Source organism: Stylophora pistillata, chromosome 1 (genome assembly GCF_964205215.1).
Source record: "Stylophora pistillata chromosome 1, jaStyPist1.2, whole genome shotgun sequence".
NCBI classification, from domain to species: Eukaryota; Metazoa; Cnidaria; class Anthozoa; order Scleractinia; family Pocilloporidae; genus Stylophora; species Stylophora pistillata.
Window position 1 is genome coordinate 61,076,613 of NC_142519.1, and position 15,431 is coordinate 61,092,043.

At 37.9% G+C, this 15,431-nt stretch overlaps 2 protein-coding genes across 4 annotated transcripts in view; one reads left to right on the top strand and one right to left on the bottom strand.

Moving 5' to 3' along the window:
* Positions 1-5,157, top strand: part of LOC111337978 (homeobox protein Nkx-6.1) — a 13,616-nt gene extending 8,459 nt beyond the window's left edge. For 2 of the 3 annotated variants that reach the window (XM_088727895.1, XM_022944381.2), the window contains exons 2-3: positions 439-845; positions 1,779-5,157. In XM_088727895.1, coding sequence (XP_088584021.1) covers positions 524-845; positions 1,779-2,122 — 666 coding nt within the window. In that variant the 5' untranslated portion in view covers positions 439-523 and the 3' untranslated portion in view covers positions 2,123-5,157. Of the gene's footprint in view, positions 1-348; positions 846-1,778 lie in introns of those variants that run through there. The other variant, XM_022944382.2, reaches the window with a different exon arrangement.
* Positions 5,158-8,961: 3,804 nt separating this feature from the next.
* On the bottom strand, positions 8,962-11,173 carry LOC111337976 (adenosine receptor A3-like). Its single transcript, XM_022944378.2, has 2 exons — positions 11,051-11,173; positions 8,962-10,320 (listed from the first exon to the last, which is right to left on the bottom strand). Exons 1-2 carry the CDS (start codon positions 11,077-11,079, stop codon positions 9,273-9,275), a joined length of 1,077 nt encoding a protein of 358 aa, XP_022800113.1. The 5' UTR covers positions 11,080-11,173; the 3' UTR covers positions 8,962-9,272.
* Positions 11,174-15,431: the final 4,258 nt, after the last annotated feature.

The window sequence follows — 15,431 nt, forward strand, 5'->3', positions numbered from 1 at the left end:
TTCATTTGAGCTCCTTAAATGAAGCAAAATTGTAAACGGATCGGTAAATGTTCTTAAGGGTGCCAATTAACAAGGTTTTTTTTTCTTTACGGTCGTTTACATCATGACCCTCGCGGTCACAAATGGTCGAGCTTTTTGTTTTAGCGCGATATCATCACCTTGAGGTTGAACGCAAATTTATTAACAAGCTCTCAATCATTTAGGAGCTTTACGCTGGCTTCCTCCCAGAACACCTGTCAGCGATCAGCCAATGAACGCATTTGATGGCCTCATGACTACTCCATTATTCGCTATCTTCCATTACAAACCTACTATATCAATTAATGCTTGCCACGACAGCCTATCAATCAAGTGTGTAACGCTTGGCTGCGCTGCTGACAGGCGCATCACAACTTAAGTCAACTTTAGTTTATTAATGTTAACTTATTCTTTGAGCAGGACGAAAGACACATAGCACAGCAACACCTCCGGACGATCACTACACGAACTAGTGTTATACAGCGCAGCGCGTAAGAGAATTTCAATGGAACGCCGGCATTTTTTCCTGAGCCCATTCGTGGATGTCAAGACTCACTCCGTACATCTTCCACCCTACCCACCACTATCTCCCGGAATAAAGCAACCGGTTTCTCCGATTCCCCGAGTTCCAGTCACCAAACCTGGTTCATCTTACAGAATCGACGACATTCTAAGCAAACCAGACCCGCATCCTCCAGTAAGCATGCCCACGACCGTTCACTTCAGATCATATCCTTCCTTACCACAGCGCCGGTACGGCTATGGACCAAACGTATCTTATCTCTGGAGTAACATGTTACAATCTCAGTGGCGAGAAAGGTTCAACGGTATGTTAGTTAGTATGTTTTAATTTCATGTCCGCGGTCTCTTTGTGCAAATTCTTGCTCTTGTCAGCATTTTCAGGTCTGGCCTGGTTACCCGCACGGTTAACAGTGGGTTAAAATTGTTGTTTACCACAATAACTACTATCCAAAATATTAATGCCGTATTCAACGAAGCAGTTGTTGTGTGTCAGTTCTTCTGGTTAGGTACACTATAGTTTCACGTATGGTAGGTATAATACACCACGATTATTTTAACTTTGTCCATTCCTCTTAGTCGCATCGAATTAAGCTTAAATTGTGCCACAGCCAAGACACCAAAAAAGTTATCTTGTGCATTACACTATATCTCTCATCATGTCAATCTCAACGCGATATTTGACTATATGGGAATGAAATCTAAAACGTACTTGAAAATTCGTTTGCCTGAAAAATAATCTAGAGAAATACAATTTAAGGGATGCATAAATCTTCCTGAACAAAAGCACATCTACAAGGAGTTGGTTTCATTCGTTACTTATCGAAAATCTTTAACTTCACCCGGGTCATTATTTCCTTTTCTAATTTGACAGTACAGCGATAATAAATACCATAATCCTTGAGAATAGCACATATCCTCTTCATTTCCTCTCGGCGCTCTTTATTTGCACAAAAGCCTACACCTAAACAAACGCCGTGTACACAATAAAACGACATCTTGGAGTAGCAACAAATTGAAGATTTTGAACTGCACAAAATCTTGCCTGCGAAAGCAATGCTTGCTTGGTGGCTTCTTGATTCGTGTCCTCTCAAAGCAAATTTTAAATTTCCTCCCGCTATTTCCTAAGCTGCGGGTTTTAGGTAATTATATTATATATCATAACCAAAGTTAATGCCTCTAATCTCGAATTAACAAAACTATAACCGTTTATTCTCTCAATTTCTGCATGTTTCTCGCAGCGGCTCAAGTCCATTCGGCCTGCAGTGACAGAGAGACGGACGGCAAACGGAAACATACTCGACCAACGTTTAGCGGACATCAAATATTCGCGCTGGAAAAAACCTTCGAACAGACAAAATACCTGGCCGGGCCTGAGCGCACAAGGTTAGCCTATTCCCTTGGAATGACAGAGAGCCAGGTAAAGGTTTGGTTTCAGAACCGTAGAACGAAATGGCGCAAGCGCCACGCCGCGGAAATTGGCGCGAAAAAAACACACGAAGACGATGAATCCGCCGATGGCGCCCAAATCGTTGATGTCCACGAAAGGCAGAGAAGTCCTTCGCCGGATAACGAACGGTGTTAATAGGCAGCAAGCAACTTACGTAAAGATAAGGAAGAGAAACATTTACAATCTGTGATATGTTAGGAACGAAGGAAACAAAAAATACCCCCAGGGAGTCGATCGAGGACAAATATATTTCAATCTGGAACTCTTGGAAAGTAAACTTTTGTAATTCTTTCGCAAGATGAAAAGCTTATCCAGGGTTCACAACCCTTATGAAGGCGTCAGATGAGAATACATAATAATAGGCCATAAATATAACTATGTCATAGTTTTTATTGCAAATGATGAACTGCTAAATCTCGATAAAGTATCAAGAGAAATTTCTAAATGAAGTGTGATTGGAAATCATTCTGACCCAAAATTTGAAAACCCACTCCTTAAAAGAATTTCTTCTGAATTCGTTCTGCTCAAAGTTGCTGTGATGTGTTATGTGTTTTGGTAGCTTTCCACAGGATACAAATTGCTCAACAACTTTAATTTTTAATGGCATCGCTTGGGTGAAATTTCAGTTTGTCAGGTTTTCCATATAAATGGCTCTGGTTTTTTCAGTGCAAAAAAAAATTATCAACTCTTTTATTATTTTTTTTTTTTTTTGAGAAAAATTTGAGCGTGCCTTTCCTGTGTATCCATGTTTTGTTTTCAACTTTTAATCGCCATCTATTGAATCATGCTGTTTGCTATGAACCAGCTGAGTCTACGCAATGTAAACCAACGAAAAACCATATCGAAGGCTTCATGAATAGATTTTCTCAAACTCTCTGCCCTTGTAAGAGCAATGCAACTGGTTTGAAAACATTCATGAATTCCGTGTTAACCTTCACGAATCCGCCTTGCCCTAAATGATATAGTTAAATAATTTAACGAGACTTCCTTCGGCCAACCACGAAGAATAAACAGCTTTCGAAATTGCTAATAATGATTCAGTCAGAAAGTGAACACTGGCCAATGCCTTTTAACACACTCCTCAAGTTCTGGTGGCTTGTTTGTTTACGGGTTATTACAAGCAGGTGGTGATAACCAACCGTCCATACATTATTGTGATTTACGAATAACGTTACCCTGCCCATGTTTCACTAAATATTTTAAAGTGTAAGTCACCGTAAGACAATTGAATCCAGCCACAAACTTACACATAGAGATAATGATACGCGAGACAATCTTCCCTCAAAATATTACGGAACTCTACCACCATAAAATATACGGCCTTCCAATGAATTTAATTCCCGAGTGGGCCGATATCGAAGTTTTCGTTTCATTGTCACTTCAGTCAAAAGATTCTTATGCTTGTATTCTTTGAAGTGCCTGTAAAACGGCATTTTCCGACAATTATTCATGAGACATGCCTAGTCGTACGCATAGCAATTAGAAATGTTTGTATTGGCATTTATGTTCCAAGACGGAAGTTTTACATTATGCTTGCCTTTTTAAGTTAACATAATAAACTCCTATGCGATGAGTCTTAGTCTATAAAAGATAAAACACGGTTCCTTTTCGAAGGATTCTCGAAATAATCTTCTGTTTACGATTGGTACATTTAAAACTAGTTGGCAGACTCCATTTCTTAATTGTCACCTCAGAAGCTTTTTCAAACCAAAGCGGGAGATATAAATGTGCAGTTTTTAATTGCATGGTATCACTTTAATTTATAGCGGCAATAATGACCTGTCTGTCGACATCGTTAGGGAGAAAAGAATTGAGATTAAATCGTAATTAAAATTGTTTCTAGTCTGTGATAACTTTCTGTGGATTAATATCTATGGGTATCATTAAAAGTGGATTATTGGTTCTTTGCTAGTCAAACACTTATAATTATGGAGTAATTGTGATGATTTTTAAAATGCTAACAGGGAGCTTAAACTTGAGACTTTCAAAGATGGTATTTTCCACTGTATATCAGAGATAAGGTAATTCCATCACTTTTAGACGCGAGTCACAGTTACAAGCTGTCGATATTTAGCTATCAATTGCTCAAAATGTTCCGAATTTGATACTTCGAAAATTCACACGATATGGAACGAGCTCTCTTAGAAAGGATTGGTTTGAAGTATTCGTAACAACGCCTTAAGTGAGCCACAGACGTATAATACACAGTTATTTCTTAGAATATTATAGGTGTTATTGCTAAATTCACACGGGTTATATTGTAACGCTTGTGAAAAGGCTGGGTAGTCGAGGGCGTACTTAAAGATTAGACATATTCATTCACTTTAAAACGGAAAGATTGCCAGGATCGTTGCTCTTTGCAGCTGTTTTCAGAGGGCTTGTTTGCACGGACAAACACTATCCAGCAAAATGTTCTTATGGATGATTTTAGTTATATATGCTCAGTTCAAGTTATCTACAAGGAAATTAGTCATGGGTTCTTCGTTCGGCTGGCAACGGCTTAGTAAACACCCGTTCAAACAACAGTATAGAATCATTTACTTCTAAATTCTCTTAAGATTGTCGCAAATGCCTTTTGTGGACAACTTATTCGAATAGCGTATACAATATATAAAATTCAAACATTGTTCATGTTTCTCAACTGTAAAAGACCAGTTTTTTATATAATGATATTGAACAAAATGTATGAGGTTCTTTCTTGTAATAGTCAGTATCGCTAGCTTACTGATTCAGTCAAGTCAAGAATTTACACAAAGAAAACGTTCTAAAGACTTTGATTTCAGACGGAATTTTTCATATGGGGAAGCAGATTAACCTCAGCTATTATTTTTAGTAGAGCTTTCTAATTTGCATAAAATGTTTTCCTAAATCCGTCTTTGGAATGTTTATGAACACTTAAGAAAGTGTGTCTTCTAATCTCGATTTGTTTCGGCCTAATCTATTCTTACACTTAGTGTTAGCTCAAACGAAAATTGACAATTATCTCCGTAATAGCTCATGTATTGAGCGCATTATCTAGCCTTGCCATTTGACCTCATTCTACTAATCATCCTAAGCTAAACAGGAAATTTCAAGGAAAATGTCATACAAAGTAAAACAAAAAGTTCAAACTCCTTTGTCGTGATGTAATTTTAATTATGGTTACTAAAGTCACACCGGAAATGGTTCAATCGTGGCGTAATATTCTTATTGGAACACACACGAAAAAATAGACCTCATTTGTCCCAAACATCTTAGAGACATATCATTATTTGGCTTGAACTATCCATTTATCTCCGAGGCTTTACGGCTTTTGGTCAAGCTTGGGTCGATGCTTGTGCTTGCGTGTGCTTTTGTCACTACAATGCTATGATCGAAACTAATTACTTAAAATCGTATTAACTTTCAAAACTGTTAACAAACATTTAAGTGCACGTGTATAATCCAAGCCAGCACTTCTAGATACGTACATGTATAAGATACACAACCCTGGACAAGTGCAGACTAAGGAAAAGTTCTAATTGAAACATTTTGAAGTGGCGAACACTGCTTGGAAGAAGACAACGATATCTTAATTCAACTTAATTATCTACAAGATGATAATTAATAAACGAAACAATAGGAAAATGTCCACTGAAAAGTAAAACAAAAGGTTAGCCGTCTTGACATTTTGCTGACTTTGGCGACGTCACCACCTGAATTCAAATGAGCGGTCTAATTATTTCCCCACACAAAATCATCAAAATAGGACATTTTAAGAATGCTAAGGAATCCGTTAACAAAGACCATCATCATCGAGTCAAGTGACAAATCTAAGTGCCGTTATCATTCAACTTTGCCCCCAAAATTAGTTAGGGATCGATCATTATTTACCTGATCTCCCCCCCCCCCCCTTAAGACTTTGGAATATTCTTATGATCCCCTTCATTGGCAGTCAACTTTCTATAGTCTCCCTTTCTGCTCTATTGGCGTCGACTGATCCCCCGATCGTTGCGTCCCCTTTAAAACCATGTGATCCCCCAAAATCCTCCAGACCCAAACCCTTCCCCCCTCCCCCCTCCCCCCTCCCACCGTGGTAAATAATAACTGGTCCCTTAAACCACATATTTTAAAGAATTTTTTGTTCTTGTGGCGTCTTTCTTTTAAGTTTTGTGATGTCGCGGACCGGCGAAGGTTCAGCAATTCAATTCATTATTTCGTCAGATGGGAAGCAGTAGTTACCAGGCCACGCATAAACCACTTAGTTTCACTCTTGTCTTAATTCCTTTAAAGAACCAGAACATACGGGTTTTCGTTCGCTACAATCGTATTCTTTGGTAACCGGGAGGAATTTGGGTTGCTAATAACTTTAGAAACTTTTTACGGTGGCTAGTTTACATTATCGACTCGGTTGATAAAACCAAATTATCTGGTAATACCCCCCATCCATCGCAGAACCACAGTTTCTTAACAATTTTACCCCTTTTATTTCACCGTAGGTTCGTAAAATTTGGTGTGTTGAGAAAAAATTCGAAAGGTGGAACATATCTTGCTTTCGATCTGTTCTTTTTTTTTTAACGCAATTCTTCAGTATTACTTTATAAGTATCCTGCGTGGGCTGCTTTCCAGTGGAAAGCCGGCGGAGAAAATGCAGTTTATTGCCAAACAGATTCAGACATCTTGGTGTTTTGAAGAGCTTTTTGATTGAGTGCCGTAAACCAAAACCAATGTAATTACAACAGCCAATCAGAAGAAAGAATAACCTGAAGAGCCGATGAGAACTCAGCGTAAAAGCTAGCAAACCGCCGAAAGCGCGGGAAAACGCAGGCAACCAAGTCGTGATAAATAAGTGTTAGCTTTGCATTTGATTGGTCAAGAAAATGGCGCGAGTTTACTAGACCAACCACAGATCAAAGTAAAACGAAAACACAGCAGTCCCGGATTACTCTTAAAATTCAATTGAAAATTGCTCCACGCTATTTGAGCTATTTTGGGCGACATAATACGTCAGCAAAGTCAAAACAAAAAGAATTTGACGCGCGTTGAGATAAAAGGATTATTCTAGAAATGAAAAATATTCCAGCTCAGCAAAAACGCAGACGGAACTAAGACCTCCATCAAATATGCGCCTGAGTCATTCAGACTGAATGAAGCAAGCTGGCAATTTTTATCCTTTTTCTGTTTGAAAATTTCCATCATCTTCTCACCAATACAGCTAGGAACTACCAGTTTTTAACCTTAAAGATGTGCATGTTCGCGATTGCTAACGCACTTAAATTCTGATTGGTATTTTAAATAATTTTTTCTGATTAATTTTTTTTTTATCTATCTTTTTATTAAATTCATTTTTGTTATATATTGTTCTAAAAGACTCAAGGTAGAAATGGTAGCCGAAAAAAACAAATCTTAGTCACGGAACGATAATTTTTCCGCCCGCGTTGTTGTTGGTATAAGAAACGTCGACGGCGACACCGTAAACAACGTCGGTTAAAAAAATGAACTTGTATTTTACCTACGAATCTCGCCGGATACTCAAAAGTCCTTCAGCTTTTTTTCTCACCGTTCAAAACTATCACAAAACTGAATATGGAACACAGCGTTAAATTATAAAAAGAAATTCAAAACATTAGCCGTCGTCGTTTACGTTCTCCAGACAACGCAAAGTTTGGTCTTTTCACGTTGTTGGGGACTTTAAGCAAACCACGACGGCTACGGCAACGAGAACGTGGAAAAACAATGGATTTAATTGGCAGAACAATAGCCCAGCACGTGCGTTTTGAAACTTTGTACATTTCTTAGCCGTCCTTTGCAAAAAAACAACGTGAAGTCACCAAAATTTGCGTCGTCTGCGAAGCGAGACCACGGCGGCGAATTATTTTAATTTACATTTGGAACTCAACGCTACTTTTCTGCGTTATGTTGAGTTTGAGGTCTGGCGCCCTATGAGACGGTAAACACATGCAGCCATTTTCAAAATTCTAACTAAGAGTAGTAACTCATTTTTTAATCTACGTCTTCCGTGGCGTTGCCTTCCTGACTGCTTAAAGTCCCTATTGTTTTGCAGAGGACGCAAAGAAATTTACAAAGATTTATAACGCACGTGCACAGCCATTGTTCTGCTCATTAACTTTTTTGTTTAGTGACGTTCCCGTTGCCGTTGCCCTCGTGGTTTTCTTAATTGAAAGATAACTGATGACTTTGCCATGTTGACGTGAATAGTTTTGACAAGTCAATCGTCCTTGAGAATCGTGAGGGTGATTACGCCCCCAACATGACGAGAACAAAATATAATTATATCAAGAAACATAACTGGAAGGCCGTGGGCAGAATCTAAGATTTTCCGATACAATTCAGTTGCACTTCTATGGGCCGGAATTCCACCAAAAGACTCTTATCCCACAAGGGTGATTCCAAAAAGTCAGGCCCAAAGTCACATTCATGAATTTGATCACGAAATAACATCTATTTATTCCTTCCTCTATTAAAAACGCCATAGGAAAGTTATGGCTAAAAACCGATCCACCGAATTTTCGTGAAGTCTCTGGGGCAATAAACTTACATCTATTTTGGATTTTTGGTGAACGTACTCTCGAATCCTCTCAGTAGCTGGGTCAGAACCTTCTATTCTTTCGTACCAAAAGTTCGAGAGGGTTTTTCAGGAAAAAAAAATCCTACGAAAACACAAATAAAGGAGTAAGTTTCTAAATAAATCATTGTACTACGTCTGCGGGGTACTACAAGATAGACTTTCTAAAAGATTTTAGTAGAGAAATTCTAAAGCTGGAGGTTCAAGAATTCCCCCTTTGTCAGAGTGAACAGACAACAACACTGGTCATCAATGAATATTCTGAAATCCCAAATTTTCCCTATTAAAAGTTAAATTTCCCTGACCAAGTAAATAGGAAACTTCAACAAAATCTAGTAGCCTACTGCCTCTTTCCTAACGGCTTCCCGTCCATCTAATGCAGTTCCTTAAAATGAAAGGCCCTCCAAAAAAAAAATAACAACGAAAAAAATGAATAAGCAAAGGGGTTATATTTTCAATTTTCCTGTCTTAAATTACCCTCCTTGAAAATTCCAATTTTCGCCGACTCAAAGTAAAATTCATTGTCTTTTTTGATGATCTTCATAAGGAATTTTATTTCCCTTTTTTGTCTTGGTATTCGCCTGTGTTAACTATGTAGGTCTACTGATTGAATATAAGTAATAAATATCCTCTAAAGAGCTTTAAATAATTTCTTAACTTGTTTTGCTTCATCATTTCCATCCATTTTAAGAAATATTGTTTTCAATGTTTGTAATTTGCCGTTTTAGTAAAAGCTGAGTTCTACCAGAAACAAGAAAAACTTGAAAGTGACCTTTTGACTTCTTCACGGAAGTATGAAAGTCTCCAACAGTATAACAACGGATTCAATGAAGAGTTAAAAAACACAATTGTCTGAGCAAACTCCGTTCCTAAGTAGGTAAAAGTAGTGAGCTTGTAAGCATCTCTGAGAATAAGGAACACAAAATATGGAAGATAACAAAGAGCATGGATCAGGCAGACGTAAAACATACTTAGGGTTGTTTTCATATGATATACTGTTCTCGCACTTTGCTGGTTATGTTGTTGGTGGATTGCTCTACGATGGCCTCGCACGACTGAATAAATCTTTAGATAAGTCGTGAACGTAGTTAATAAGCACAGTGAAATAATAATGAGTGCTGCGAAAAATGTAATTGTGATGTTCCAAGTAACAGTAGAGGCGAGGAAAGCCGACAGGAGCCATAATCCAACGTGAAGCTTCACAACCCTCCCAATTGTGACAATTCTTTTGTACCGTAAATGCAGATAAACAGCAAGATATCTATCGATACTTACTGCCGTCGTTGTGAGGAAGGAGACACAGCAGAGCATGTTGGACAAGAAGTTGAATACTACCATAGCCTGCACCCATGTCTGCCGCCAATTAACGATATAAAAAGACTGGTAGATGATATAAAGAGGTTGCACCAGTGAACCAACTCCGAAATCGCACAAAGCAAGGCCAAATATAAGGATATGGGATGGCGAACGTAGGGAGCTGCTGTACCATATCGAGTAAATAATTGCCGTATTCCCCAGAGTTGCCGCAACAGATAAAACCGCATTCAAGACAAAGTTAGCGAAGATCCCAGACACGCGTAGAGGATCAGTGTCTGGCTCGTCATGGTCTCCGTTTGAAGTTGTCAAAATTTTTCTTGATATGTTTTCATTCGTAAAATTGTGGTTGAAATCCATAGTCGATCTCTCCTCTTCTTCCTTCTCTAAGCGTTGGGTGTCGAAGCGAGAATTTGCATTACACCTGTCCGTCCCACTGAAAAGTCGTTGGATTAAAATGGAATGGAGTCTTGACCTAAATTATGTACAAAACACAAGTTTAGTTTATATTGACATTATCGATAAAAAAAACGCTCCGTCATAGTCAGTGACATGATCATTACAGTTCGCCATTACTTATATTAGAAGCATGTTAACGCGTCATTAATTTTTAAATTCACTCGTAAATTTTTGTAGGAACGGGATAAAATTCTCTCAAAAATGTTTCCTAACTTGCTTGAAAAAATATTTATGTCCGTCGAAAGCCATTGCAAATAAATAGTTCTCGTTTAGGCAAAAAAATTATTTAAATTAAATTTATTTAGTTTACTGATATTGAAACTTTCCTTTACAGTCATTAAATTTAATTTGCCACAATCGTTGTCTCCATGGACACGGGTTTATATTTTTATAACACTCTTTGTTTCAAAGATCGCTTTCTGTTGACGTGTTCAAGGTTCTTAATCGACAGCTATCTATACCGGGTCTTTATGACTGTTTCAGATATCATAATCAGGGCTACTAGTTCCAAGATAAATTTGTTTTCTTCCGATCTTTTCACGAGAGTTTAAACACAATTGAAATCAAAACGAAAGAAACGAAAACTTCCTCATTTCAATCTTTTCTTGCCCGAAACCAATATCAAAAGTTCACTAATATTGAAAAGCTTAAAAATATCTACTCAGAGTTTGAAATTCTAGCAAAATCTGTCATGCGGTAATATATTGCTCTAAATAAAGCTTGAAATATGCCAAGTTAAAGATTACCAGGACATTATGGGCTGAATATTTCGCATCAGTTGGCAACATTTATCCTCTTCGAGTCGTCAATATTCCTGCCCCAAGGAGATTCTTGATCGCTATGCTGTCGTAATAAATAAAATAATTACTGAACAAAGGTGAAAGGACTGATTATATTTTATCATTTCATTTGTCTTTTAAAATTGGGGTTTGTGATTTTCTAAATTAATATTATATTCACTATAATGAAACTTTAAATATGCAAGCCTATTCATGGTACATATTTTGTAAATACAAGATAGTGTAAACAAAGGACGAACGAAAAATGACTCCAAACAAATAATTACGCAGCTGGAAACTTGTAGGCTTTTGTAAAACAGCTTTAAGGTTACCGTGTACCTTCAAGGGTGTCTCGCGTGTAAGCGATGAAGCGCGTCCGGTTTAAACTGCATGTAGATATCTAAACCCCTAAATCAAATTAAAGCTTATAGGAATGGCTATCATACTATACCAAAATTTTTCAAAAAAAAATGAATTGCCGAATTTTTCACGACTCCTAAATGCGAGCGCCCGAATCACCGTTTGGACGTTACATGTCAAAGCGAATTTTGTTTTTCGCTTATCCTCCGTTTCCGGGGCCAAAGCGCTAAAAAAATGTTTCTGCGATTTGCCATATTCAATTTCAGTGAAAAGTTACAGTACATTTTTTAAATATGATTAAAAAAATTTGGAGTGATCGTACAAACATCGCTCTTGAAAAAAAGTATTTAGAAATAAATAATTCGGACATACGTTTTGTTGTTTATATGTAAAACTAGCTACTGTCAAAATTTGAGAGCAATCGAACAAATTCCCTTTGACTTGTAGCTCTTAAAAGGTGATTCGGGTGCTCGCATTTAGAAGTCGTGACAAATTCGACAATTAATTTTTTTTCAAAATTTTTGGTATAGTCTGACAGCCAGTCCTATAAGCTTTAATTTTATATAGGGGTTAAGATATCTACAGTTTAAACCGGACGCGCTACATTGCTTGCACGCGAGACACCCCTGCAGGTGCATGGTAACCTTAATCTAAGCTTCTTTGAATATGAATAAAGGCTGATAGTTTCGAATGAAACTGTTTGGGGCTGCGTCGGTGGGGGTAACGAAATAATTTGGATATATCAACAAAGTTAAAATGGTAATTTGGCCACCGTAACGATTACAAAAGCTCACGTTTCGAGCGTTAGCCCTTCGTCGGAGCGAATAGAGGAATTGTGGGTTGTGTGTGCTTTTAAAGGCAGAAAATGGAGCTACGTTATTGGTGGGAACATGACAACGAGAAAAACAAGAATAAATTAGTGTAATGAAAAGCGTTCGTTGATCCCTGTGGGATTTAGACTACCGGTTTGAAAGATGAGCTTTTGTTCAAGATTTTTACGGCTTTCCGTGCTACCTAAGTGTAAGGAAAGACCGCAGATTGCCATGTGTTGCTTAGAATGATTAGGTAAATTAAAATGCCTAGCGACTGGTTTCGATGTGTCCTTGTCATTCCTTTCCACGTCTCGAAGGTGTTCTCGGAATCGGTCACCTAGTCTTCTGCCTGTTTCGCCGATGAATATCTTTTTGCAATAAGTGCAAGTTATGCAATGGATTACATTGGCGGAGGTGCACGTGAAGTGATCGGTGATCTTAATGGATCGTTTAGGTCCCGATATTTTATCAGTGTTGCGAATGAAAGGACACGTTTTGCATCGTGCACGAGCGCATTTAAAAGTGCGTGGTTGGTCTTTAGTCTGAAAAGAACTTCTGACCAAAAAATTACCTATGTTTTTGTCGCGTTTGAATGAAATGAGCGGAGGCTGCGAAAAGATAGTGCTTGTTTCTGGATCGTTTTAGTGTAATTTAAAGTTTTTAAGAATGATGGATTTAACTGAGTGGTTGTGAGGGTGAAAAGTGAGAGTGAATGGAATGCGGTCAGAATCTTCCTTATGCGACGTTTGTAGTGCTGAATGTCGATCACTAAGTTGGGCGCGGTGGTAACCCGCTTGAACGACAGAAACAGGGTAACCACGTTTATCGAAAAACTGGCACATTGACTCTGATTTGTGGAGGAAATCAGAGTCATCACTACATAAACGACGAAGTCTTAGAAACTGAGAGAAAGGAATGGAATTCTTAACGTGAGATGGATGCGAAGACGAATATAATACGTATGATGCACGATCCTTCGCAGTAGATAGCGCTATTTATGCAATAGCGAAAATCAGGCCTGTACGGGATTCGAACCACTGACCTCTGCGATACTAGTGCAGCGCTCTACCAATTGAGCTAACAAGCCAACTGGGAGCAGGCCGTTAAGTTGATTCGTAATAAACAGGCCTGATTTTGTTCAGGTCTGATTTTCGCTATTGCATAAATAGCGCTATCTATTGCGAAGGATCGTGCACTATACGTATTTAATACCGCAGTTCAAAATATATGAACTTCATATATTCATTGCATCTGATTTATCATCACGGGTTTATTACGAATCAACTTAAGGGCCTGCTCCCAGTTGGCTTGTTAGCTCAATTGGTAGAGCGCTGCACTAGTATCGCAGAGGTCAGTGGTTCGAATCCCGTACAGGCCTGATTTTTTTCAGGTCTGATTTTCGCTATTGCATAAATAGCGCTATCTACTGCGAAGGATCGTGCATCATACGTAGAGTTGTACGTGTCAATACCGAGGTGTTTAGATTAAAATTCTCTGGTCGTTGAAAAATTGTCTTGAAGTCCTTTGGAAAACTACGGTAACCCTTTATTTTTTTTGAAAGACAACAAGTAATTTTTTTTTTAGGAAATGGAGAGGCGGCTGACTTTTATTCTAATTCAAACCAAGCCTTAAGAATTGATGAATGAAAGACGGCTGAAAGACTTCTGTGGGCAGGAATCATTAACATTTAAGACATAGAGGTAGAATTAACGTTCAGCCTCAAGTACAATTATGCATAAACAAATGAAATATTAAAAGCTTGTGGCCTTGTGAAATAACTTTTAGACGAATTATTCAAGGAGTTCCTTTAAAGTGAAGAAGAAGAGAGATGAAGTAAGAATTGTCAGCCGCAAAGAAGTAAGACTTCGCGACGAACTTTGTTTGTCGTCTTTTTCCATCTGTAAATTACGAATTATATGAAACAGTTAATTATAGATATGAAAAATCACCCTCCCTTGCCAAAATTCATCATAAGCAATTTTAAATATGTTTTATTCAGTTGCAAGTAAATAGTTTTATTACATACAGTGATTAGACAGGCTGAATGTAGATTATACGTCCCTCGCATTCAGGAATCGAAAGTAAAAGAAAGACCACTTCGATGTATAGAAAATAAATGTTACAATAATAAATTTTGAGGTGCAATAAATAGCCTGGTTTTTTAAATATTTTTTGTGCGTTCACTTGTAGTTTACATCAAGAGAGGCTAAATCCTATCTTGTCTTTATTAAGAAACACTTAGATATTATGTGCAAGTAACACGGATATTTCATATTGCAGCCTTCAACTGGATTGCGCTAATGATCGCATGCATTCATATTAAAATCAGCTTTCACTGGCTTTGGATGAAAAAATGTCTAGTCTTTAAAATCCGTTTGACGACAGACAAGATACTAACGAATTTCTTTCGCAATTGGCAAAAAGCGAAAGAGTTATTGCGAAATTTAAGTTTTTTTGGGAGAATGTACTACATTTTTCTCTTTTACTGGGAATATACTGATATCAATTCCACATTTAAAACGATACGAAGGTGGGATGAGTGGTGAGAGATAAAAATATCGAGCTCAATGACGTACGAGACGATTAGATTTTTTCAAATTCAAATGAATTTACATCAAATTTCTGACAATGCACATATGAATTGATAAGTCTTGAATTCTTGGCAAAAAAGGTTATTTCAACGCCTCAGCCGTATTGTTCGCAAGGGGGGTTAACGTTAATCTGGGTTTAAAAGTTAACCTTGGCTTTAATTTCGCATGTTCAAGAGCGCGTATTAGAGCTAGGTTTGGTTGGGGGTTATCTCAATAAAAATCGAATCTAACGGGAAAAAAAAAACAAATTGCAAAGCTATATAACTAAATTAAAAATTTACACTAACCCCGGGTAAATCAATGGTGTTTTGAACAATTCGGCCCCGCTGCAATGGGCAGAAGTTTACTTGCAGTAGAATGTGTGCAAACATCCCCTGATCAAATAACAGATATACGCACGCAGTCTATTTTACAGATAAATTACTCGCGAGCAAGCTCAATCTCTTCGGCACTAACTGAAGTGGACGAATATGGGAGGTCAAATATTTAGGACTTTAAAGTAACCGGACACTAAAATTAGGGTTCGGGATGGAAAACGAGCTGGGCAGAACCCCACCATCAAGCATTCTGCGTGAACAGCAACCA

Bases quoted from the DNA above. Each gene is read 5' to 3' on its own strand.
- LOC111337976 (XM_022944378.2), bottom strand. From the start codon at position 11,079: ATGCGAAATATTCAGCCCATAATGTCCTG. The intron at 10,321-11,050 runs GTAATCTTTAAC...TACATAATTTAG, and splicing joins ATTCAGCCCATAATGTCCTG to GTCAAGACTCCATTCCATTT.